The 23883-nt window shown below is 45.6% G+C and overlaps 1 protein-coding gene across 1 annotated transcript in view; it reads right to left on the bottom strand.

The window, feature by feature from the left end:
* The window catches only part of DMRT1 (doublesex and mab-3 related transcription factor 1), a 206365-nt gene extending 185611 nt beyond the window's left edge, over nucleotides 1–20754 (bottom strand). The window contains exons 1-2 of the mRNA XM_040420321.1: nucleotides 20545–20754; nucleotides 18489–18675 (exon numbers count right to left, since the gene is read on the bottom strand). Of these exons, the coding sequence (XP_040276255.1) occupies nucleotides 18489–18675; nucleotides 20545–20754 (397 nt within the window). The remainder of the gene's footprint in view (nucleotides 1–18488; nucleotides 18676–20544) is intronic.
* Between the last annotated feature and the right edge of the window lie 3129 nt (nucleotides 20755–23883).

The raw sequence follows: 23883 nt of genomic DNA, 5'->3' as shown, positions 1-23883 counted from the left end.
TAAAAATCCAAATGTGGATAGGTCATAAATGCCTGATGGGTGAGTTCTGCTGACAATCCGAATCCAGTGTCTCTGGTCTCAGAAACAGAAGATAAACAGCTGATACTACTAATAAGCTGGACGTGATAATGCAAACACAATGGAGGAGATTCATCAAGCCCCCTGCGCCTAAATTGTGGTGTCAAAAAGTTGCAGATTTGTGACTTTTTGCCGCCTCTCTGCCACATTTGTCACACTTTTTAAAAGTAGGCAGGGTACTTTAACAAAAGTGGCAAACTTTACTTGCCTGAATCTTTCATCAGCTCCTAGTTGGTGTAAATTTCAGGTTGTGACGCATCGACATGCCGAGATTATAAAGAACAACAATAAACAACAGTCTTGATATGTCTCCCTATGGCTATGTTAGACGTTGGAATCCCTGTACCATGCCCTAATGTCAGATTTATTAGAGGTGGTAAGAGCACATCTCCAGTAGCATTGCAGTTAAGAGAATTTTCATGGAATTCATGCTAAATATAGTGTGAAAACAAACTTTATTGTGATGCTATCAATCCTTTTCATGGATAACACAACTAGCTATTGTTTGCATAAAGCATCACAAAAGGCATATCAATTGAGGTACCCGCTGTGCCTTAACTGGCACTCCCTCGCTGGCTGGCACAGCAAGGCTGATAGGCCAATCGCTTCCTTCATATTGGATTGTAAGGTCAAGCAGCAGCCTTGGCAAAAACTCACTCCCCAATCTTAGAATCGGAAACATTTGAACAGTATGTTTCTCCCAAAGGACAAGGATGACACAAATACATTCTAAATGTCATATTCATATATATATGCTGATGACTCTTCTTCTTTCCTATTTACTATTTAACCCCTTGATGACACAGCCTATTTTGACCTTCAGGACATAGTCCCATTTCTTAAATCTTTATGAGGTAATAACATTAGAAAGTTTTTACTTATCCAAAGGATTCTGATAATTTTCTTTGCATGATACATTGTACTTTATGTTAAAGTGTACCTAAACCTTCAAACTATTCACTTCAAAACTATTATAGTGGGCACACCCTGAGCCACGATATGTGCTCCTGCCAGTCCTGTGCTCACTGTGGCATTTATTGTAGAACACAGAATCCGTACACCACATACATGGCTAAAGCGTATGGATTCTATATGCGCTGCAGTGAATAGTGCTGTAGGCAGGCCTAAACTTCGGGGTCCTATTTTGATAGGCCACAATAAATTCAATTATTGACATATATTACAGAAACGTTTTTTACAGGATTTGTAACAGTTTTTAAGATTATTGTTTGAAGTTTTAGGTGCACTTTCAAGGTAAATTTTGGTTGATATATATACTTTTTAATAAAAAAAATCTAAAATTTACCGTAATTAACATTAACATTTTTAAAAATTTGCAACTTTCAACATTTTTATTTCTCTGCTTTTAAGACAGTCATACCTAAAAAGAAAGTTAATAATTATCCACCCGTGCAGTTCATGTTGTCATAATTTTTCAAATACACTTTTTTTTTTTAAAGACAATAAAAGGTTTATCAATTTTCACATTTTCAAGAAAATTTCCCAAACTTGCCTTTTAGGGATTAGCTAAGTTCTTAAAGCAGTTTTCCAGACTTGGAGCCAACCACATTTTTGGACTGGACCTTTGGCCCTGATGGTAAAAAATGAAGAGTAATCCAGAAGCGGCTATGTCCCATGACCACTGTGGCCAATCAAAGGCCTCAGTGGTCACAGAGGCTTGAACAGTAGATCACTGTGATGTAGCATTCAAGCTGCTATGACCGCTGAGACCTGTGACTGGCTGCAGCAGTCACGGGACCCAGCTGCTTCCTGGTTCTGTGGGAATTGGAAGCAGCCAGGAATGAAGCAGCAGTTGGCTCACAGACAGGTGAGTTTTTTCTTATGTTCAGGGGCTTTAGGGGCATAGGTATGGACCAAAGGGGTTGTCTGATGAATAAACCACTTATCACAAAAATCATGCAGGATAAAAATTAGCTCCTAAGGAAGACCATACCTCCACTCAGTCTGATCTACCTCTGTCAAAGGCTTTTTTTCAACAAACGCTTACTAAAGAACTATAACCCTTGGCGCAGGACTTACAGGAGATTAAACAAGACCTGCGACAAATTGGTCACTGTGTAGATTCCCTGGAAGAAACGGTAGCTGATCTTTGAACCCATACCAAGGAGGTGGCCACACATTTTAAATCTTGCCAAGATCAACTAAACCAACTCTATACTCATATTGAGGATCAAGACAACCGTAACCGTCGCAATAATCTAAGAATTCGGGGTCTCCCAAAACATATGCCTCAGAATCACTGCTAACTACAGTCAAACAACTTGCTATAATTCTACTGGGGGACCACTACCCTCTTTCTATTGAGATAGAGAAAGCACATAGAGCCTTGCACCCACGACCTGACTCGTCTGGGCCTCCGAGAGATGTCATCTGCAAATTCCTTGACTTCAGAGTAAAAGAGGATATCTTAAAGAAAGCAAGAGACGCGACACAATAGGACTTTGAAGGTCACAAGTTGACTCTTTCAAGATCTAGCTCCGATGACCTTATACAAAAGAAGACAACTGAAACCCCTGACTGATCATCTACACTCAAAGAAAATCCTGTACCGCTGGATATTTCCCTTTGGCCTTACTACTACAGTAGCCGTGAAAAGGTTCATTGTCCGACATCATGAAGACCTAACGGAACTATTAACAGCACTAGGGGATCCTGTGCTTTCAATTGTGGACTTGCAGACTGTTCAGGATTTGGCTGCACTTCCGGTCCTGCCTACCCCGACCCCATGGTCCACAGTCCAGACGGGACGTAGCAGGAGAAACAAGAAGAGAATCGGGCAGATGTCTTCCAAAAATATGACCGCTGATGCTACCTGAACAGTACCCTTGTCAGGGTATAAGCTCTTTTATATTATTTAGTGGTCTACCCAGATAGATCTTACTAACCTATTACTTTTTATATCCAATATTCTGTCCTCTTTCAAGCTAACTATCTGATACCTCCTTTCTGTACCAATGTGAAGGTAGGGCAATGGCTCTATATGTGTGATATGCCTATTTTCATTCAGTTTTTTTAATCTCTGCCCTTATTCATTTTAAAATCTATATATACGGAGATGACCCATATTACAGACCAATCTTTTTCTATGAAACCTCCTGCGTCCTTAAAGGGAACCTGTCACCTGGATTTTGTGTATAGAGCTGAGGACATGGGTTGCTAGATGTCCGCTAGCACATCCGCAATACCCAGTCCCCATAGCTCTGTGTGCTTCTATTGTGTATAAAAACCGATTTGATACATATGCAAATTAACCTGAGATGTGTCAGAGCTTGAAAATATGACTCTTCTCTGGTCACACAAGTAAGATATGACACTTTAATGTTAATTTGCATATGTATCAAATAGTTTGTTTTACACAATAAAAGCACACAGAGCTATGGGGACTGGGTATTGCGGATGTGCTAGCGGCCGTCTAGCAACCGATGTCCTCAGCTCTATACCCAAAATCCCGGTGACAGGTTCCCTTTAAGCTCCACGGACGCCTGTCAGCCCTGTCTAAGACAACATAGGCATTATTGCCAATCACTTCTACCTTTTCTTTGTTCTGATACTTGTTATACTTTTCAAAGTTGTTGTGATCCATACTCTAGTCCAGGGATACTCAACTGGCGGACCGCGGTCCGAATCCGGACCCCTGCATGCACCCGGGTGCCAGCTCTCAGGGGGTGCCACAGTCCAGAAGCAATGAGCGCTTCCATCAATACAGATGTAAGCGCTCATTGCTGGACCGCAGGGAGCTGCGATCCTGTCACTCACCACTCAGCTCCCCACGCTCCTCCCCTCCTTCAGGCCAGCGGCGCTCTGAATGGTGAAGCAGGAATACTTCTTCCTGCTCCCCCATTCAGCCTGCAGACACAGAGTGCGCGGCCGGCTTGTATGGGCGGAGCCTGCAGTCCGGAAATCTGCATAAGCTCCAACCAAACAGTGCTTCAGAGTGTGTCTGCAGGGGAGAGAGGACTGTGAGCTTCAGAAACGGGACATGGTGATTAGGTACTGTTTTTTTTTTTTTAACACAGAGTGGGCAAAATGGGCATTTCAACTCTGGAGGGGGCACAATGGGAATTGCTAATGTGAGGAGGGCACAATGGGCATTTCTACTCTGGAGGGGGCACAATGGGAATTGCTAATGTGAGGAGGGCACAATGGGCATTTCTACTCTCAAGGGGGCACAATGGGCATTACGAATGTGAAGAGGGCACAATGGGCATTTCTACTCTGGGGGGCACAATGGCCATTTCTACTCTGGAGGGGGGCACAATGGGCATTGCTAATGTGAAGGGGGCACAATGGGCATTTCTACTATGGAGGGGGCACAGTGCACAGAGGGCATTACTACTATGAAGGGGGCACAGAGGGCATTATTACTGTGAAGGGGGCACAATGGGCATTACTAGCACAAAGGGCAATATTACTGTGAAAAGGCACAATGGGCATTATTACTGTGAAGGGGCACAGAGGGCATTACTACTATTAAGGGGCACAATGGGCATTATTACTATTAAAGGGGCACAATGGGCATTATTACTTTGAAGGGGGTTTTCTACTTTAGAGGGGGCATAGTGGGCATTATTACTGTGAAGGGGCACAATGAGCATTATTACTGTGAAGGGGTCACAATGGGCATTATTACTGTGAAGGGGGCACAGTGGGCATTACTACTATTAAGGGGGCACAATGGGCATTATTATTAAAGTGGGTACAATGGGCATTACTACTATTAAGTAGCATTATTACTGTGAAGGAGGCACAACGGGGATTATTACTATGAAGGGGGCACAAAGAGGGCATTACAACTGTGAAAGGGGCAAAGAGAGGGCATTACTACTATGAGGGGGCACTTAGGGTATTCATACTCTGTGGGGAGAAACTAAGGAGGCATCACAATGTGTCAGGGGCACTAAGGAGCATCATAATGTGTGGGGGCATCAGGCGATCACCCTGCTGTGAGGGTGCACTTACGAGTATCACACTCTGTGGAGCACTAAAAGCATATCATACTGTCTAAGCACTAAAGGGGCATCATTATTGTTAGGGGGGACTGAAAGGACATTCTTACTGTTTGGTCAGCAGAAAGGAGATTAGGTGGGCGTGGAGGTGTGGTTTATTGTAAAAAAAAAATAATAATGCAGCGCTACACGCCAATGGTGTTGTCCCTCCTTATACATTTTTTTGTTTTGCAGCTCGGACCTTCATCCTACGGCAGACTCGGGTATGTGGACCTTTACAAAAAAGTACTTGAGTACCCCTGCTCTAGTCTGATGCCACTCACCATCCTCCTCTTCTTAGCTTTGTCCGAACCAATGCTCTCCGATACATTATTACGGCTCTGTAATTGATGTCTACAAATATGAAAGGCCTCAATTCACCTCACAAGTGTTCAGCAATGTGGACAGACGCCAATAGGAATAGGTGTGATATCTTGTTGGCCTAAGAGATGCATCTGCTGGCCTCTGATTCCTAAAGATGCTCTAATAGGCAGTTCCCTCACATTTTCTTTGCCTCCGCAGTGGTCAAGAGAGCAGGTGTCCTCTAAGGGATCCGTCGTTCCATTCAGTTTATTGTCCCAGCAGGTTGTTTCATTATTCTCCTTTGTTCTATCAACCAAAATGATTATACCATAGCTAATGAACATGTTCCCAATTCTCATCAACTCTCTTTTCTTAATCGTTTCTTCAAGAAACTGCTCAAAGCTCCATTGCACTTGGTGGAGATTTCAAAGTACCCATTGATGTTTCAATTGACTGCTCCAGGAGAGCAATGGGATTTCGGCCGGAATTGGGTAAGCTACTTAAGACTACGCCACTACACGATATTTGAAGATACCAACATGCGACGGAAATAGATTTTACTTTCTCGTCTCAGGTTCATATCTCTCAGTCTCAGATTGACTATTTTCTCATCTCACGAGAGCTTTTACACAAGGCTTCACATTCTGCTATAGGCAATATACGCTAGTCTGACCACGCCCCGGTTTTCTTACATCTGCAAGACAATTACCCTGACCCCAACCCACCCCTCTGGAGCCTTAAAGTGTAACTGCTGTTTTAATTTTTATAAACTAATGGTATAGTACACACTGCTGTATAATATAAATGCTTTTAATCTTTTTCAGTGTTACCTCATAATAACATCCAGACACGTGTCACTTTCACATTGAGTAGGCATCTTCTCAAAGCGTTGTTATGTGCAGCCGTCTTCTCTCTGACATAAACAAGAGACGGGGAGAGCACTGGGAGGAGGAGCACAGCCCTGAGTGCCGGGGCTCGGGCAGAAAGTGGGGGGGAAGGCTGCTTTACATGCTGCTTACTCCTGAATGATAGCAGCTAGAAACATGCAACTGGTCTTGAAAGCTGACATTCCAGGCTTTCATACAATACCAGACAGAATGACAGCTAAAGTCCAAGCAACAGAGGAGAAATCACTGTTAGAAATCAAGTCGGGAATAATCGCGGGTAAAACCTGCTTTTACTTTCAGCTGCATTCACAGCATCCCGATTTCTATCAGTGATATCTTCCCCCGTACTGAACATATTGTCATTCTGGTATTGTCTGAAAGCTTGGAATGTCAGCTTTTAAACAATACAAAGCCCATATCTCTAGCTGGTATCAAACCAGAGAAATGAGCAGCTAAAGCAAACCCTCCCCCCCCTCCTCCTTGTCAGTGTGGAGAATGAGGGAGCAGCTGCAGAGCTGACAGGAGGAGAAATGTGACATTATCATCAGTGTAGTGACCCAAATAATAAAATTACGTTAATTTTACCACACAGTGAACGCAGTAAAAAAAAAATCCACAAAATAATGTAATTGCTGTTTTTTTTATCTTTCACCCTAAAAATAAAATAATAAAAATTATTTATTACACTATATATGCCGTCAAAATGGTTCCTAAAAAACCTTTTAATGTGACTATTAAGAGGCTAAAACAAATGCTTACTGACTTCATGTAATTGCAGGGCTTGGTTAGCTGTATGTGAGAGGATACACACTGCTCTGGGGTAGTGGGGGAAGTTATCTGCATTCTGATTGATCCTGCTAGTTCATGTTAGAGCAAGTGGTTATGGGAAGTGAGGGAAATACAGGATGGCCTCAAGGACATGGCAAACATCACAGGAAGTGCAGCAGAGGCCATCTTAGGAAAATGCTGAAATAGAGGCACAGAGAAATAGGGTTGCTAAGGGCTCAATACAGACATTAGAAAGGTAAACTTAACTGAAAAATAAAGCATCATGAATATCTTCCCATCAGCATTACATACTGTATGTTAGGAATCTCATTTTTGGTAGTGAAATGGCAGTTACACGTTAACTCTTATTTGTTGCGTCATGATGAACGCTATCGTTCCTTGTCTAACACGAATAAGGAGCTACATGAGAGATCTGTTTATTCAATCTGCTTCAAGACTTAAGAAGTAGAGAGAGACGCAGATGCAGGACTTATTGTCCTGATTGGCTGTCATGCAAGCACAATATAAATCCTCCCCCTCTAATACGCTCTCCAAACAACTTACTGAATTACGGTTCTAATTGCGTTCCTTGCTCCTGTGTAAATATGAACAGGCCCTAGTCCACTCTAAAGCAAAGCTATATCACTTGGCCGACAGAGCAGGAGCTATGTTGGCCCGAAGACTCAAGAAGCGTTCTATCGTTTTGCGAATTGAATCGATGCGACAGAGAGATGGTGCGATTACCACACATCCGATAGCTATTGCTGATGCGTTTGCGGACTATTATAGTTCTTTATATAATCTAAAAGTGATGCCACACCACAATTAATTTCTGACTTCCTGGACTCTATCTCCCGACATTGTCCCCTCAAGACCTTTCCTCTATTAATAACTCTTTTTCGGAAACGGCAATAGAATCGGCTATAAAGACTCTAAAACCACATAAAGCTCCGGACCCAGATGGCTTCTCTGGGGATTACTATAAAACCTCTAAGGCAGAATTATTTCCCTTTCTTACCCGTCTTTCAACGCTTTTCTCCTTCCCAATAGTATTCCCAAAGAATAGTTAGGCGCCATAATCACTACCATCCCCAAACCAGGGAAGACTCAGGATGTCCCATCTAACATCCGTCCCATCTCGTTACTTAACAATGATATTAAATTATTCTCCAAACTGCTAGCTTTGAGGATCCAACCTCTGCTTCCCCAACTGGTCTCCCCAGACCAGGTTGTTTATCCCGGGACGCCAATGCAGAGATGGGACAAGGAGGATGATAGATTTACTACAGTTATCGGAGTCCTCTGGTGCACCTACGATTTTTGTCTCGCTAGATGCTAAAAAAAAACATTTGATAGAGTGCACTGGAGGTTTCTGGCAGCAGTGTTGTGCCAGTTTCGGTTTTCGGGTCCCATACTGACTGCTATAATGAACCTTTATACCACTCCATCCTCGCAGGTTTTGGCGTCAGGATTATATTCTAAATGTTTCAATATATCAAATGGCACTCTGCAGGGTTGCCGGCTCTCACTGCTAGTGTTTGCCCTGGTGATGGAACCCCTGGCAGCAAGGATACAGGCAGACCCAATCGTTACTGGAATCCCGATCTGTGCCCTTTCATACACGTTTGGCCTTTATGTGGATGATGCTTAAGCGGATCTGCTCTTTATAGGTGGATCTCCTCAAATTTATTTGGGGAAACAAGTCTCCTAGGGTGGACCGCCACACTCTATATCCACGTCTGTGAGACTCTGGACTGGGGGTTTCAGATCTTCTGCGCTACTACAGGGCTAATCTTTTACATCAGACTAGAGAGTGGTGATCTCCCTCCTCGAATCATAAGTGGCTTGAGGTGGAATCTGCATTTGCAACTACAAGCTCTCTTCAACGACTCCTAGCTGCCCACTCCCTAGCGCCGATTCAGGGGGGGCCCCTCTCTCTTGACCATGTAAGCGGCGGTGTGAACTTGGCATCATTATATAAAAGAGATACAAACCTATTTTCCCCTACCAGCTAGGGTTGGACGATATCAAAAATATTCCCACGATAACGATATTAAGAAATTTATCGCGTTAACGATATATATCGCGATAAATGCCCATTTAGAAGAAAAAAACACTTGGGGCCACAAGGAGACATTATACTGTATGGGGGCAGCCACAAGGAGACGTTATACTGTATGGGGTAGCCACAAGGAGACGTTACACTGTATGGGGGGCAACAAGAAGACGTTACACTGTATGGGGGGCAACAAGAAGACGTTACACTGTATGGGGGGGGGGGGGGGCACAAGGAGACGTTACACTGTATGGGGCAGCCACAAGGAGACGTTATACTGTATGGGGGCAGCCACAAGGTGATGTACACTGTATGGGGGCAGCCACAAGGAGACGTTATACTGTATGGGGGCAGCCACAAGGAGATGTACACTGTATGGGGCAGCCACAAGGAGATGTACACTGTATGGGGCAGCCACAAGGAGACGTTATACTGTATGGGGGCAGCCACAAGGAGACGTTATACTGTATGGGGGCAGCCGGGCAGCCACAAGGAGACGTTACACTGTATGGGGGCAGCCACAAGGAGACGTTACACCATATGGGGGCAACCGGGCAGCCACAAGGAGACGTTATACTGTATGGGGGCAGCCGGGCAGCCACAATGAGACGTTACACTGTATGGGGGCAGCCACAAGGAGACGTTACACTGTATGGGGGCAGCCACAAGGAGACGTTATACTGTATGGGGGCAGCCACAAGGAGACGTTACACTGTATGGGGGCAGCCACAAGGAGACGTTACACTGTATGGGGGCAGCTACAAGGAGACGTTATACTGTATGGGGGCAGCCACAAGGAAACGTTACACTGTATAGGGGCAGCCACAAGGAGACGTTATACTGTATGGGGGGCAGCCACAAGGAGACGTTATACTGTATGGGGGCAGACGGGCAGTTCCCCAGCCTCTGATCAGCCCCCCCCCCAGCCTCTCCCTCTTATCAGCCCCCTCTGGTAACCCCCCCCCCCCTAGTATTAATCATTGGTGGCAGTGCCCCTTCCCCCCAGTATTAATCATTGCTGGCAGTCGCCACCGGGTCTCCCCCCCCCCCATCATTGGTGGCAGTGGGCAGTGCACCCCCCCCCCAGTATTAATCATTGGTGGCAGTGGCCACAGGGTCCCCCTCCCATCATTGGTGGCAGTGGGCCCCCCCCCTCCCCAGTATTAATCATTGGAGGCCACAGGGTCATCCCCCCATCATTGGTGGCAGTGGGCCCCCCCTCCTTCCCCAGTATTAATCATTGGAAGCCACAGGGTCTTCCCCCCCGATCATCGGTGGCAGTCGGCCCCCCCTCCTCCCTCCCCAGAATTAATCATTGGAGGCCACAGGGTCGTCCCCCCATCATTGGTGGATGTGGGCAGTGCCCCCCTCCTCCCTCCCTCCCCAGTATTAATCATTGGAGGCCACAGGGTCGTCCCCCCATCATTGGTGGCAGTGGGCCCCCCCTCCTCTCTCCCTCCCCAGTATTAATCATTGGAGGCCACAGGGTCGTCGTCCTCCTCCTCCCCCCATCATTGGTGCCAGTTTGCAGTTCCGATCGGAGTCCCAGCAGTGTAATGCTGGGGCTCCGATCGGTTACCATGGTAGCCAGGACGCTACTGAAGCCCTGGCTGCCATGGTATGTTAGTGAGCAGCATTATACTCACGTGCGTCGTGGCTGCCAGTCGCTCCTTCTTCTGTCTGTGCGGCGCATTGCTAAGGCTTATAGCATTAGCAATGCGCCGCACAGACCTATGAGAAGAAGGAGCGCCCGGCGGCCACGACGCACGTGAGTATAATGCTGCTCACTAACATACCATGGCAGCCAGGGCTTCAGTAGCGTCCTGGCTACCATGGTAACCGATCGGAGCCCCAGCATTACACTGCTGGGACTCCGATAGGAACTGCAAACTGCCACCAATGATGGGGGGAGGAGGAGGACGACGACCCTGTGGCCTCCAATGATTAATACTGGGGAGGGAGAGAGGAGGGGGGGCCCACTGCCACCAATGATGGGGGGACGACCCTGTGGCCTCAATGATTAATACTGGGGAGGGAGGGAGGAGGGGGGCACTGCCCACATTCCCGGCACCCGACCTCTGAGAGGACGCTGTGATCACCTGAGGGGTTAATTGCGCGGATCACAGCGTCCTCTCAGAGGTCGGGTGCAGGAAATGCGAGTGACAGAATTCCTTCCCTCCCCCACGCCGGCCGAACTGCTAAGAGCGCCGCCGCAAGCGGCCAGCAGGTATCGGGGACATTTGCACGAGTAGAAGTACTCTGCAAATGTCCCGTATCGGTTCATGCTGGGGCGGGCGGCCGCAGATTTAGAAGCGGTCAGCGTACATGACCGCTCCTATGACGTCACGAAATACCGCGGTATTTACAAAACGGCGATATCGCCATATCGCCGTTTTTTTAATACCGCGGTATATCGTGATACCGGTATATCGCTCAACCCTACTACCAGCTCAGAAATTCCTCTAGTTGCACTTATGTACTGTATTTTTCGCTTTATAAGACGCACTTTTTTCCCCCCAAAAGTGGGGGGAAAATGGCAGTGCGTCTTATAAAGCGAACACTGCCAGGTTTACTTTGGTGACGCTGATACATCGCAAGCCGCAATGTATCAGAGGGGTAGGAGGAGGGGACGGAGGCTGGCAACACTCGCGGCGGGGCCCGATGCAGTCACTGTACTGTAATACATCGGACCCTGCTCACGGCAATTTTCATATGTAAAGTCTATAATCTTCAAGCAGTATCTCTGCTTTTAACTAGGGCAATCCTCTGTAGTGCAACTCACTATGAAAGCGGCAGGCAGGGCGGCAGCGTAACCTTGCGATGCTCACTCATTCACACTCCTCCCACTTCCTTCATGAATGAAGTGGGAGGAGCGTGAATGAGTGAATATCGCGAGGTTACGCTGCCGCCCTGCCTGCCGCTTTCATAGTGAGTTGCACTACAGAGGATTGCCCTAGTTAAAAGCAGAGATACTGCTTGAAGATTATAGACTTTACATATGAAAACTGCTTCATTACAATCTGCTTTCTTCTATACCAGTACTCACTATGAAAGCAGCGGTCCAGCCGGCGCGTGACGTCACTCATTCGGTCATGCTCCTCCCACTTCATTAATGAAGCTGGCAGGAGCGTGACTGACTGAGTGAGTGACGTCACGTGCTGCTTTTATAGTGAGTACTGGTCTAGAAGAAAGCAGAGCATTTAAAAGATTTTACATATAAAGTCTACTGTGTGCCCTGAGGTGTAATGGGGGTCACTATTCGCACAGGGACAATATACTGTGACACATATGATACTGTGACCAGCATAAGATGATCTTATGCTGGTCACAGTATCATATGTGTCACAGTATATTGTCCCTGTGTGAATAGTGACCCCCATTACATAAGATGCTATATATGATGCTACATCCCCCATAGTAGTGTATCATCCACACATCCCCCTCATAACAATGCGTCATCCACAGGTCCCCCCATAACTGCGTCATCCACAGGTCCCCCCATAACAGTGTCATCCACAGGTCCCCCCATAAGTGTCATCCACAGGTCCCCCCATAACAGTGCATCATCCACAGGTCCCCCCATAACAGTGCGTCATCCACAGATCCCCCCATAACAGTGTCATCCACAGGTCCCCCATAACAGTGCGTCATCCACAGGTCCCCCCATAACAGTGCGTCATCCACAGGTCCCCCCATAACAGTGCGTCATCCACAGACCACCATTAGTTCAAAACCCAGCAAAAGCACACCTTTTGGTTCAAATATATTTTTTCTTATTTTCCTCCTCAAAAATCTAGGTGCGTCTTATCATCAGGTGCGTCTTATAAAGCGAAAAATACGGTACGTTATTCCAGATCTTGCCATTGAAGCCTGGGAAAAGGCAGGCCTACTACACCTAGGTCAGCTATTTGAGAACTCCAATATCAAAGCCTTTGAGGTACTGCATTAGTCCTACCAGTTACCCAACTGATGTTTTTACCAATACTTACAAATCAGACATATGCTTAGAAGCGTTAAGATACCTCTCAATCAGCCATCTAGGAACATTCCGATAGACTTTTTTTTAGTAGTCAGAGGAGCCCAAGGAAGGGCCTCTCTACTGCATATCAAGCCCTAGGTCCTGCTCTGGACAGGAAATTTGGTTTTATGGTGAAGTGGGAAGAGGAGTTAGGCTGTGAATGGACGATTGGAGAATGGAGAGATGCCTTTCAATGGCCAGTGACCGGCTCCAGTTGTATCAATCAAGCTGAGCAAAATTGGAAAATCCAACTCCGGTGGTACCTAACCCCAGCCCATGTAGAACATATGGATCCTACATATAGCCCCTACTGCTGGCGGGCCTGTGGAGAGAGGGGTACCCCGACCCACATGTGGTGGCATTGCCCCATTATATCTCCTCTTTGGAAGGAAATCCTTAAACTTCAATCAACAGTCGTCACTGGCTATTCTTTCTATCGGGATGGGAGACCTTCCGCACACCTATTGCTGAGTGGTGGCAGGGGTCCTAACGGCGGCACAAAAGCTTATTGCTACCTCATGGAAACTGCCTGTCATCCTGAATATCTCAGAATTAACTAATATATGCAGCATGAATGTATATATGCAGGTTCACATCAGGAGCGCTCCCGGGCGTTTAGATGAGAGCTATGGTGCACGTCTTCTTACGCGTCCAATATTTTACCAACAGCTTGATAATGATCCAGGTACTTTTTTGAAACATGAATGGAGGGGGAAGGGGGGTTTGGGGAGTGGCTCTGTCAAGGCACGACTATTGATTTAGCCTTCTGGCTTTTATGCTATAGGGCATATAGTTAATCTCGCTTTCTCTTTGAGGATCACTATGTTCTGTTTTCTGTTAACAAATACTAATCGTTTATTGCATATGAAAATAATGTACAAACTTCAAGGATGCCAAATGTTCTCTCCTTGAGTCATTTTTCTGTTCTGATGACATCTTAAGTGAATGCTCTTATGTGTTTATCTGTAGTGAAAAACTTAATAAAAATCTGAAAGTGAAAAAATAAAAAATAAAATAGATAGATTCCCCTCTAAAACTTTTTGACATTGACATCAGCAGTACACAATATTCCATACAACTCAATGTATTCCTTTACACAAAAAGTCTCAGTGTAGGCCTAGCCTAATCGGCACTTATTGCAGCTGTTTTTAAGGCAATTTCGCCATATAGTGGAGCAGATTTTATAAGCCTGTGGATGGCGTAAACTCAGACAGGCTGTCTGGACCAGATTTATCACAGGCGCTCAGGCTGGATGATAAATGTGGTGCAGGGATAGACACTTTTGTTTAACTCATTACCAATTATTGGTTGGCTTACTTTCAAACCACCATGAAGCCAAAACTCCTTTCCACAAAGCCTGTCACTTTTTCAAGTAAAAAACATTGCAGAAACCCTAGTTGCAATTTGTGACATTTTTTTGGCCAATTCTAGGAGCAGAAATATTAGAAAATCTGGTTTTTCCAATGGCAACTTTTTGTATGCTTAGAACTTATGTATGCTATCAACCTTTGAAGCTGTAATCCCTGTTTCAATGTAGTACAGTACATGCTGTACTGCATTGAACCTGTCAGTTTTACAATGACAGTTGCCTATGAGACCCAGTCTAGGGGCAGGGCCTCATAGGCTTCCATATATGGCAGGCCCGGAGGCCTTATTCACACAGTCAGTGTTTGGTCCGTGATTTCCATCAGTGATTGTGAGCCAAAACCAGGAGTGGCGGCTACACATAAGGTATAAGGGAAGGATTTGCACCTGTTCTGTGTTTAGAACTGCACCTGGTTTTGGCTAAAAATCACTGATGAAAATCACTGACTGAACACTGACGGTGTAAATAAGGCCTAAGGCTTCCAGGTGGTATGGCAACCATTGGCACCCTGTGATCGCATCAAGAGGAGCAAATGGAATTAGGGAGTGAGCTCCCTCTCTCTGTATACCACTTAGATGCCGTGTTCAGCATTGACCTCAGTATCTAAGGGGTTAATCTGTTGGCATCAGCGTTTTCAGAGATGACGGGGGATACACTAAAGGGGTTATCCAAGATCTATAATTCCCCCCATATGCCCGGGCCCCTCACAGAAGTTGTACTTACCTCTTTCCCATGGGTGATGCTAGGGAGGCTCGTTCCCATTGCGGCCTACTATTGGCTCTCCAGCCTCCCCCCACCCCGCGCCGGATGTTTTCATCTGCGCGACGGGGAGATGCAGAGGCGGCCATGCCAGTATGAGAAGCAAGGCGGATGCCGGGGAGCGAGGGAAGTACAACCTCTGTGAGGGGCTTGGGCATATGGGGGGCATTATAAATCTTGGATAACCCCTTTAAGGGCCCAGCTGTCAGTAAAAGCCAGGCCCCTGTACTGATCAGGCGGGCACAGCTTTAGTGTATGCGCCATCAGAGCTCCATACATGTTCGGCGGAATGCACACTTGGTTTGTTGCATCGTTTGTAAGGAGCTCGTCCTTAACCCCTTGAGGATCGGGCTCATTTTCACCTTAAGGACAAGACCATTTTTTGCAAATCTGACCAGTGTCACTTTATGTGTGAATAACTTTAAAACGCTTTTCCTTATCCAGGCCATTCTGAGATTGTTTTTTTGCCACATATTGTACTTCATGACACTGGTAAAATGGAGTAAAAAAAAATTCATAAAATATTTTGAAAAAATACCAAATTTACCAAAAAAAAAATTTAAAATTGCAAATTTCAATTTTTGGGCAAATTTTCTATTTTAATTCATTATTTCAAGTAACAAAGCAAGGGTTAACAGCCAAACAAAACTCAATATTTATTGTCCTGATTCTGTAGTTTATAGAAACACCCCATATGTGGTCGTAAACTACTGTACGGGCACACGGCAGGGCGTAGAAGGAAAGGAGCGCCATGTGGTTTTTGGAAGGCAGATTTTGCTGGACTGGTTTATTTACACTATGTCCCATTTGAAGCCCCCCTGATGCACCCCTAGAGTAGAAACTCCATAAAAGTGATCCCATTTTGGAAACTACGGGATAAGATGGCAGTTTTGTTGGGACTATTTTTAGGGTACATGATTTTTTGTTGCTCTATATTACATTTGTGAGGCAAGGTTACAAAAAATAGAAATTCAATAATTTCATCTCCATTTGCCAACCTTTAGGAACACCTAAAGGGTTAACAAAGTTTGTAAAATCAGTTTTGAATACCTTGAGGGGTGTAGTTTCTTAGATGGGGTCACTTTTATGGAGTTTCAACTCTAGGGGTGCATCAGGGGGGGCTTCAAATGGGACATGGTGTAAATAAACCAGTCCAGCTAAATCTGCCTTCCAAAAACCATATGGCCCTCCTTTCCTTGTGCACCCTGCCGTTTGTCTTAGGTAGGGGCTCATTTTTTGCGGGATGAGAGGACAGTTTTATTGGCACTATTTTGGGGTGCATATGACTTTTTGATCGCTTACTATTCCACTTTTTGTGATGTAAGGTGACAAAAAAATTGCTTTTTTTACACAATTTTTATTTTAATTTTTTTACTGTGTTCATCTGAGGGGTTAGGTCATGGGGTATTTTTATAGAGCAGATTCTTACGGACGCGGCAATACCTAATATTTATTTATTTTAGTTTTACAAAATATCTTATCATTTTGTTTTAGTGTCTCCAAAGTCGGAGAGCTATAGTTATTTTTTTTATTATTTTCTGGGCGATTGTCTGTGGCTAAATAGAATTAAAATTTAGTACTCCATGGAAGTGTGGTACTCCCTGAAGCAACCGTCAATGCAGAGGCCCGGATGATCGGGGCACATGTCACACTGAGTGGTGGTGTCCGTATCCCCTCCTGTGACACACTCCACTTTTTTTTGGGAACGTCCCTTCTTTCCAGTATGGGGGACCACACCTGGGAGGACATCCCCACTCCAGTACAGCCTGACACTGTTTTTTTTGACTAGGCCCATGTGCAGCACGAGGCCCCAAAACTTCCTCATCTCGGCTGCACTGACCAGAGTCCAGCCACCGGACCTAGCCAAAAAGGAGCCCGGGTGTTGAGCAATGAACTGTTGGGCGTACAAGTTTGCTCCACCATCAGATTCACAAAGTGGTCACTGAAAAAAAAACTAAAATAGTCATATTCAGTGAAGCCCACTGTGGGAATCTGGATTCCTGGTTGGCCAACAAAGTCAGGAATCACGGGCTCAAAATCTTCTGGGGTACACCATGCAAGTTCACCGGTAGGGGGCTCAGGTGGACCTATATGGTGGACCGGAAAACTAGTACGAGCCCCAGGGCGGCTCATACTAGTGTGGGCCACAGGTTCCCTGGCATGGGGGTCCCCTTGCTCCGCCTGTCGGTGTCTCTGTCGCCTTGGGGGCTCATCATCATCACTAGATGATGAGGAGGACGCGGATGACAAGAGGAAAGTGGGGTCATCCTCGTCCTCACTGGGGCTCTGGGAGTCGGAGGCAAGCAGAGCGTATGCCTCCTCGGCCGAGAATGTCTGGCGGGCCATAGGGAAGTGTGTGTGTGTGTCTGTGTGTGTGTGGAAAACTTTATTTAGTGTGCGTGTGTGTGAGGGGATGGGTGTTCGCGTACAATTATCCCTAAACTTAACAGAAAAAAAAAAAATAACAAAAAAAATAACTCGCTGATCAGCGGTGGGGTGGGCGATGCGCTAACAGTGGCCGCTAAGAGTGCCGGCCACAGTCAGCTTACGCACAAAAAAAAAAAAAAAACCGCTTGCGACCCCTGGGGGGTCTATGGTCACACAGGATAATGCAGAAAAAGATAAAAAACGTTTTTTTCCCCCTAAACTCTCCCTGCCTAATCTAAGCTGTCCCTAGGTACCTGTGGTGGCTCAGATGGGGGGTGCTGGGCAGATGAGGGGTGCTGGGCACAGAGATCGACGAGGCTCCTCTCTCCACGGCTCCAGGACGCAGAATGGAGGAGGAGAGCAGAGCTGGGGTAAGTCAACCCGCCCGTGCAGCCAATAGGAAGTGATCCTGAGAGGTGATGTCACCATCACCTTTCAGAATCTAAGGATGGTGATTGGTGGTGTATTATCACCATCCTATTCCAGGTTATCGGGTCACCAGACACCGGGACATCAGGGCGTAACTGTACGCCCTGTGTCCCCAAGAGGTTAAGGGGTTAAGGGTCTATTTACAGTCAGAGGGACGTATCATTAGAAATAAACTTTGTCCTGTGGTTTTAGCGTCTTTAGCGCTTAAGTGCTGCACTTTGGACTGAGTATGTAACATCATCTCTCTGTTCTGCTTACATACTGTATGATTGCTAGATATAAATATCATAATCAGAACACATTTTCATTTCAGTAGGTATATCTATAGGCTAACAGTATGTTTAGACAAGTACCTTGTCTCGCTCTAGTTGCTGCTTTGACATAGGCTTACCTGTAGAGCTGGTCGATGCTAGTGCAATAGTCACACTTGTTGCCTGAGCACAATTATTTTCCAGCAGTGGGCAGGAATTGTTGCTGACATGTTCCCGCTTCACAAGCAATTCTGCTGCGCTCGGTAGAGGGATTGGATGGCTTATTCCCAGTTCCTCTTCTTGAGCCTGCTGCCTTCTCAAAGCTACCTGGAAATTCAATTAATAGAATGGCCTATATTAGTTAGACAGGGTAGACTTCAAGACAGAGAGTCTTTAACCCCCTTAGTGACCAGCCTGTTTTGGGCCTTAGTGACTAAACATTCTTTTTCATTTTTCCATTATTGCATTCCAAGATCCATATATTTTATTTTTTTTCTGTCGATGTGACTTGTTTTTTTGAATTTTTCCGTACACCATTTTGAGGTACACGTCACACTGATTAAAGATTTTGTCTGCCCACTAAACAATTTTAGTTATGGTTCTAAAAGTGTTTAGCATGAACAAAAAAGCCACCCACCTGTTCAGCAGCGCTATATTTCAGCTGAGTGGTATTGTGCTGCTTGGGGACACATCAACGAAGGGTTGCATGTACCCACGGAAGAGACGTCACACCTCCAGTCCACAAAGGGTTGGTAACATCGGGGATGGGAGCCTCAGTGCTGGAATGGCCCCTAATAGAACATCACTATCCATGTCCGGAATGTGGACAATAATAGGACATGTTCTATTTTTTGCGGAACGGAAACACGGACATACGGAAACGGAATGCACACGGAGTACCTTCAGGTTTTTTTTGCGGACCCATTTAAATGAATGGTTCTGCATACGCAAAAAACAAAACAAACGGACATGGAAAGAACATAAGCCCGTGTGCAAGAGGCCATAGCATGTTGAAAGCACATTAGTAACTGCCATAAAAAAGTGTATTGGCAGTAACTAAAGGGTTAAAAACACCAGGTTGTATGATAAATCTGGCACATCTACAGACTGCCTGCCAACTTTTAGTTTCCATAATTTTTTTCCCCAAATAAATCCACAAATTTTGGGGCATTTTAACGCAAAAAGGAACATCTTTGGTCTCTTTCCCAGTAATCCACATACATTTCCCAGCTAAGGGCCCTTTCACACTTGCGTTCTTTTCTTCCGCATAGAGTTCCGTCGTCGGGGCTCTATGCCGGAAGAATCCTGATCAGTTTTATCCTAATGCATTCTGAATGGAGAGAAATCCGTTCAGGATGCATCAGGATGTCTTCAGTTCCGGAACGGAACGTTTTTTGGCCGGAGAAAATACCGCAGCATGCTGCGCTTTTTGCTCCGGCCAAAAATCCAGAACACTTGCCGCAAGGCCGGATCCGAAATTAATGCCCATTGAAAGGATCCGACGTTTAGCTTTTTCTGAATGGTTACTATGGCTTCCAGGACGCTAAAGTCCTGTTTGCCATGGTAAAGTGTAGTGGGGAGCGGGGGAGCAGTATACTTACAGTCCGTGCGGCTCCCCGGGCGCTCCAGAGTGACGTCAGGGAGCCCCACACGCATGGATGACGTGATCGCATGGATCATGTGATCCATGCGCATGGGGCGCTCTGACGTCATTCTGGAGCGCCCCGGGAGCCGCACGGACTGTAAGTATACTGCTCCTCCTCTCCCCACTACTACTATGGCAGCCAGGACTTTAATAGCGTCCTGGGTGCCATAGTAACACTGAACGCATTTTGAAGACGGATCCGTCTTCAAATGCTTTCAGTTCACTTGCGTTTTTTCCGGATCCGGCGTGTAATTCCGGCAAATGGAGTACACGCCGGATCCGGACAACGCAAGTGTGAAAGAGGCCTTAGTCCCATTCCCTGTCAAGCTGTACCCTCTTGCACCAAAATTTAAGACAAAATCAAGGTGCACAGTCAGTACAGAATCTGGGTCAGTAACGGTGTGAAAATTAAAAACCGTGAAACAGCTAGTACTTAGAAATGGTGTATTGTGTAACAAAGAGAGACAGAAGGCAAGTAAAAAGCACTAAATATATATATATATATATATATATATATATATATATACACACACAAATTACCCTTTACATACCTGGGCAGCCATGACACGTTGTCTCTCTGCAATCAGACTGCATTTCTTGCACTGGCAATCTCTCCACATACAGAAACGCTTGTGACCCTTCAGAGGAGAAGAATAGCCATGGTTCCTGCAGCGGGCACACTTAGGCAAACGTGGAGTCTTCTTTCCATTGCCCGCTGAAGGGCTCCGGACCTTGTTAAATGACTCTTCGTTGCTGGGCATCTTGCTTCTTCAAACCTATAAAGATCGGAAAGGTGGAGTGAAGCCGTTCTCACTACAAGTTGCAATTCTCCGTATTTTTTAATAAAGCAATAAGTGAGTGAATTGCGACTTGTAGCAATTCACTTGTCAGATGTAACCTTACTGTCCTATTCGCTAGTTAGAGGAAAAAAAACCTTGGCAGCATATGGACTGTTGTGTGATATGTGTGGGAGAAAACTCCAAGGAGCAGGTGACATCCCATAGTGTTACACAAAATATCATGTGAAATTGTGGTGCACTGATACAATTAAAGGACTATTCAGGTAATTTCAAGTTATCCCATACCCAGGGGTTCAAGTTAATCAGCGCTTATTTTAAAAGGGCTTTTCACACGGCCCGATGCACCATGAAAGGGGGATGAAAGTTCCTTATTACAATCATTCATCCCTTGGTCCAAGTTGCAATTCGACTAAAGACGACATACACTCACCTAAAGAATTATTAGGAACACCTGTTCTATTTCTCATTAATGCAATTATCTAGTCAACCAATCACATGGCAGTTGCTTCAATGCATTTAGGGGTGTGGTCCTGGTCAAGACAATCTCCTGAACTCCAAACTGAATGTCAGAATGGGAAAGAAAGGTGATTTAAGCAATTTTGAGCGTGGCATGGTTGTTGGTGCCAGACGGGCCGGTCTGAGTATTTCACAATCTGCTCAGTTACTGGGATTTTCACGCACAACCATTTCTAGGGTTTACAAAGAATGGTGTGAAAAGGGAAAAACATCCAGTATGCGGCAGTCCTGTGGGCAAAAATGCCTTGTGGATGCTAGAGGTCAGAGGAGAATGGGCCGACTGATTCAAGCTGATAGAAGAGCAACGTTGACTGAAATAACCACTCGTTACAACCGAGGTATGCAGCAAAGCATTTTTGAAGCCACAACACGCACAACCTTGAGGCGGATGGGCTACAACAGCAGAAGACCCCACGGGTACCACTCATCTCCACTACAAATAGGAAACAGAGGCTACAATTTGCACGAGCTCACCAAAATTGGACTGTTGAAGACTGGAAAAATGTTGCCTGGTCTGATGAGTCTCGATTTCTGTTGAGACATTCAAATGGTAGAGTCCGAATTTTGTGTAAACAGAATGAGAACATGTATCCATCCTCTGATGGCTACTTCCAGCAGGATAATGCACCATGTTACAAAGCTCGAATCATTTCAAATTGGTTTCTTGAACATGACAATGAGTTCACTGTACTAAAATGGCCCCCACAGTCACCAGATCTCAACCCAATAGAGCATCTTTGGGATGTGGTGGAACGGGAGCTTCGTGCCCTGGATGTGCATCCCTCAAATCTCCATCAACTGCAAGATGCTATCCTATCAATATGGGCCAACATTTCTAAAGAAGGCTATCAGCACCTTGTTGAATCAATGCCACATAGCATTAAGGCAGTTCTGAAGGCAAAAGGGGGTCCAACACTGTATTAGTATGGTGTTCCTAATAATTCTTTAGGTGAGTGTAGGTGCCTTGAGGACTATCTCCCCACTAAGTCCCTCCCGCCTACTTTGCTGCTTGAATCATCTGTATTAATGCAAATGTGGAATCCCATCAGTGCAAACTCTGCTCCATGTCAGACCTGTATTCAACTGAACTGTGGTAAGTAGAGCAAAGTTTTGGGTGCACCAAGAGCAATGGTGACACCCTCATTGCGTCAAAGGCAAAGGCCTAATTTACATATTAAGAAAAAGTATCATAACTCAGAAACAGGGCCTCATATCAACAAAGGAAAACTGTGTTTTAATCAGGTGAACTACAGATATGTGTCTGGACCGGGAAGTCGCCGGTGACAGATTCCCTTTAAGACAGATAGTGATCCCTCATAAAATAGTACTTAACCCCTTCCCGACCGCAATCTGTATATATACATGATAGCTGCACATACCCCGTGCAGCTACCACGTATATAGACGTCAAGCGAGCTCTTTAATCCAAGCGCTGCAAAGCGCTTGGATTAAAGCTTCTGCCCCTGTCCTGCTGCTGTCACGGACAGCATACAGTTCAGTAATGCCGGCAAGGGACCAATCAGAGTGGCCCCTTGCCGACAATCGATCCGATTAGTTAGTCTCTGCAGACTAACTAATCGGATCGCGGCAGTGAAAAAATGCCGGTTTCAGGCTCTGATCTGCGCTCTGCAGATCAGAGCCTGAAATCAGGTAATGTGTCCTCGTGCCCTCCCCGATCTGTGCCCCCCATGTGTGCCCCTTCAAGCCCCCCCTTGTGTCCGCCTGCCGCTGTCCGCCCCCTCCCCATACATTCCTCCTGCCCCCTCAATGCTGGCCGTGACTCACTCAATGCTAGCCCCTCAATGCTGCCCCCATGCCGTGCGGTCCCCCTGCTGTGTGTGATGGCGACTGCTCGATTCCTGAGCCGCCGCCATCAGCAGAGAGTGTCAGCTTTATGCTGACACTCTGCTGTAACCCCATAGATGCCGCGGCAGCGGCATCCATGGGGTTAATAGAGGGAGGGGGCTCCCTCTCTCCACCATCGGGGCTGCTGCGCTGCGATTGCAGCGCCCGATGGTTGCCATGGCAACCGGACGCTTTGCAAAAGCGTCCGCTGTTGCCACCTACAGGGCATCTGATTGTATTATACTTTGCAATGCAAGAGCATTGCAAAGTATAGTACAGCCATCAGCCCCACTGGATCTTCAAGATCCAAGAGGGACTTGATAAAAAAAAAAAGTGAAAATAATAAAAGTAAAAATAAATAAATAAATAAATAAAAATTTAAAATTTAAAAAAGAAATTGCTTTTTCCTATAAAAAATGAAAAAAAAAAATACACATATTAGGTATCACCGCGTCCGTAACGACCGTCTCTATAAATATATCACATGATAGACCCCGTCCGATAAACACCATAAAAAAAAAAAAAAAAACTGTGTAAAAAAAGCCATTTTTGTCACCTTACATCACAAAAAGTGCAACAGCAAGTGATCAAAAAGGCTTATGACCCCCAAAATAGTACCAATCAAACAGTTACCCCATACCGCAAAAAAATTATACCCTATTTAAGACAATCGCCCAAAAAATAAAAAATCTATGGCTCTCAGACAATGGAGACACTAAAACATAATTTT

Source organism: Bufo bufo, chromosome 2, assembly GCF_905171765.1.
Source record: "Bufo bufo chromosome 2, aBufBuf1.1, whole genome shotgun sequence".
Taxonomy (NCBI): Eukaryota; Metazoa; Chordata; class Amphibia; order Anura; family Bufonidae; genus Bufo; species Bufo bufo.
Note: the sequence above shows the minus strand (reverse complement) of the source record. Positions and strands in the feature narration are given on the sequence as shown.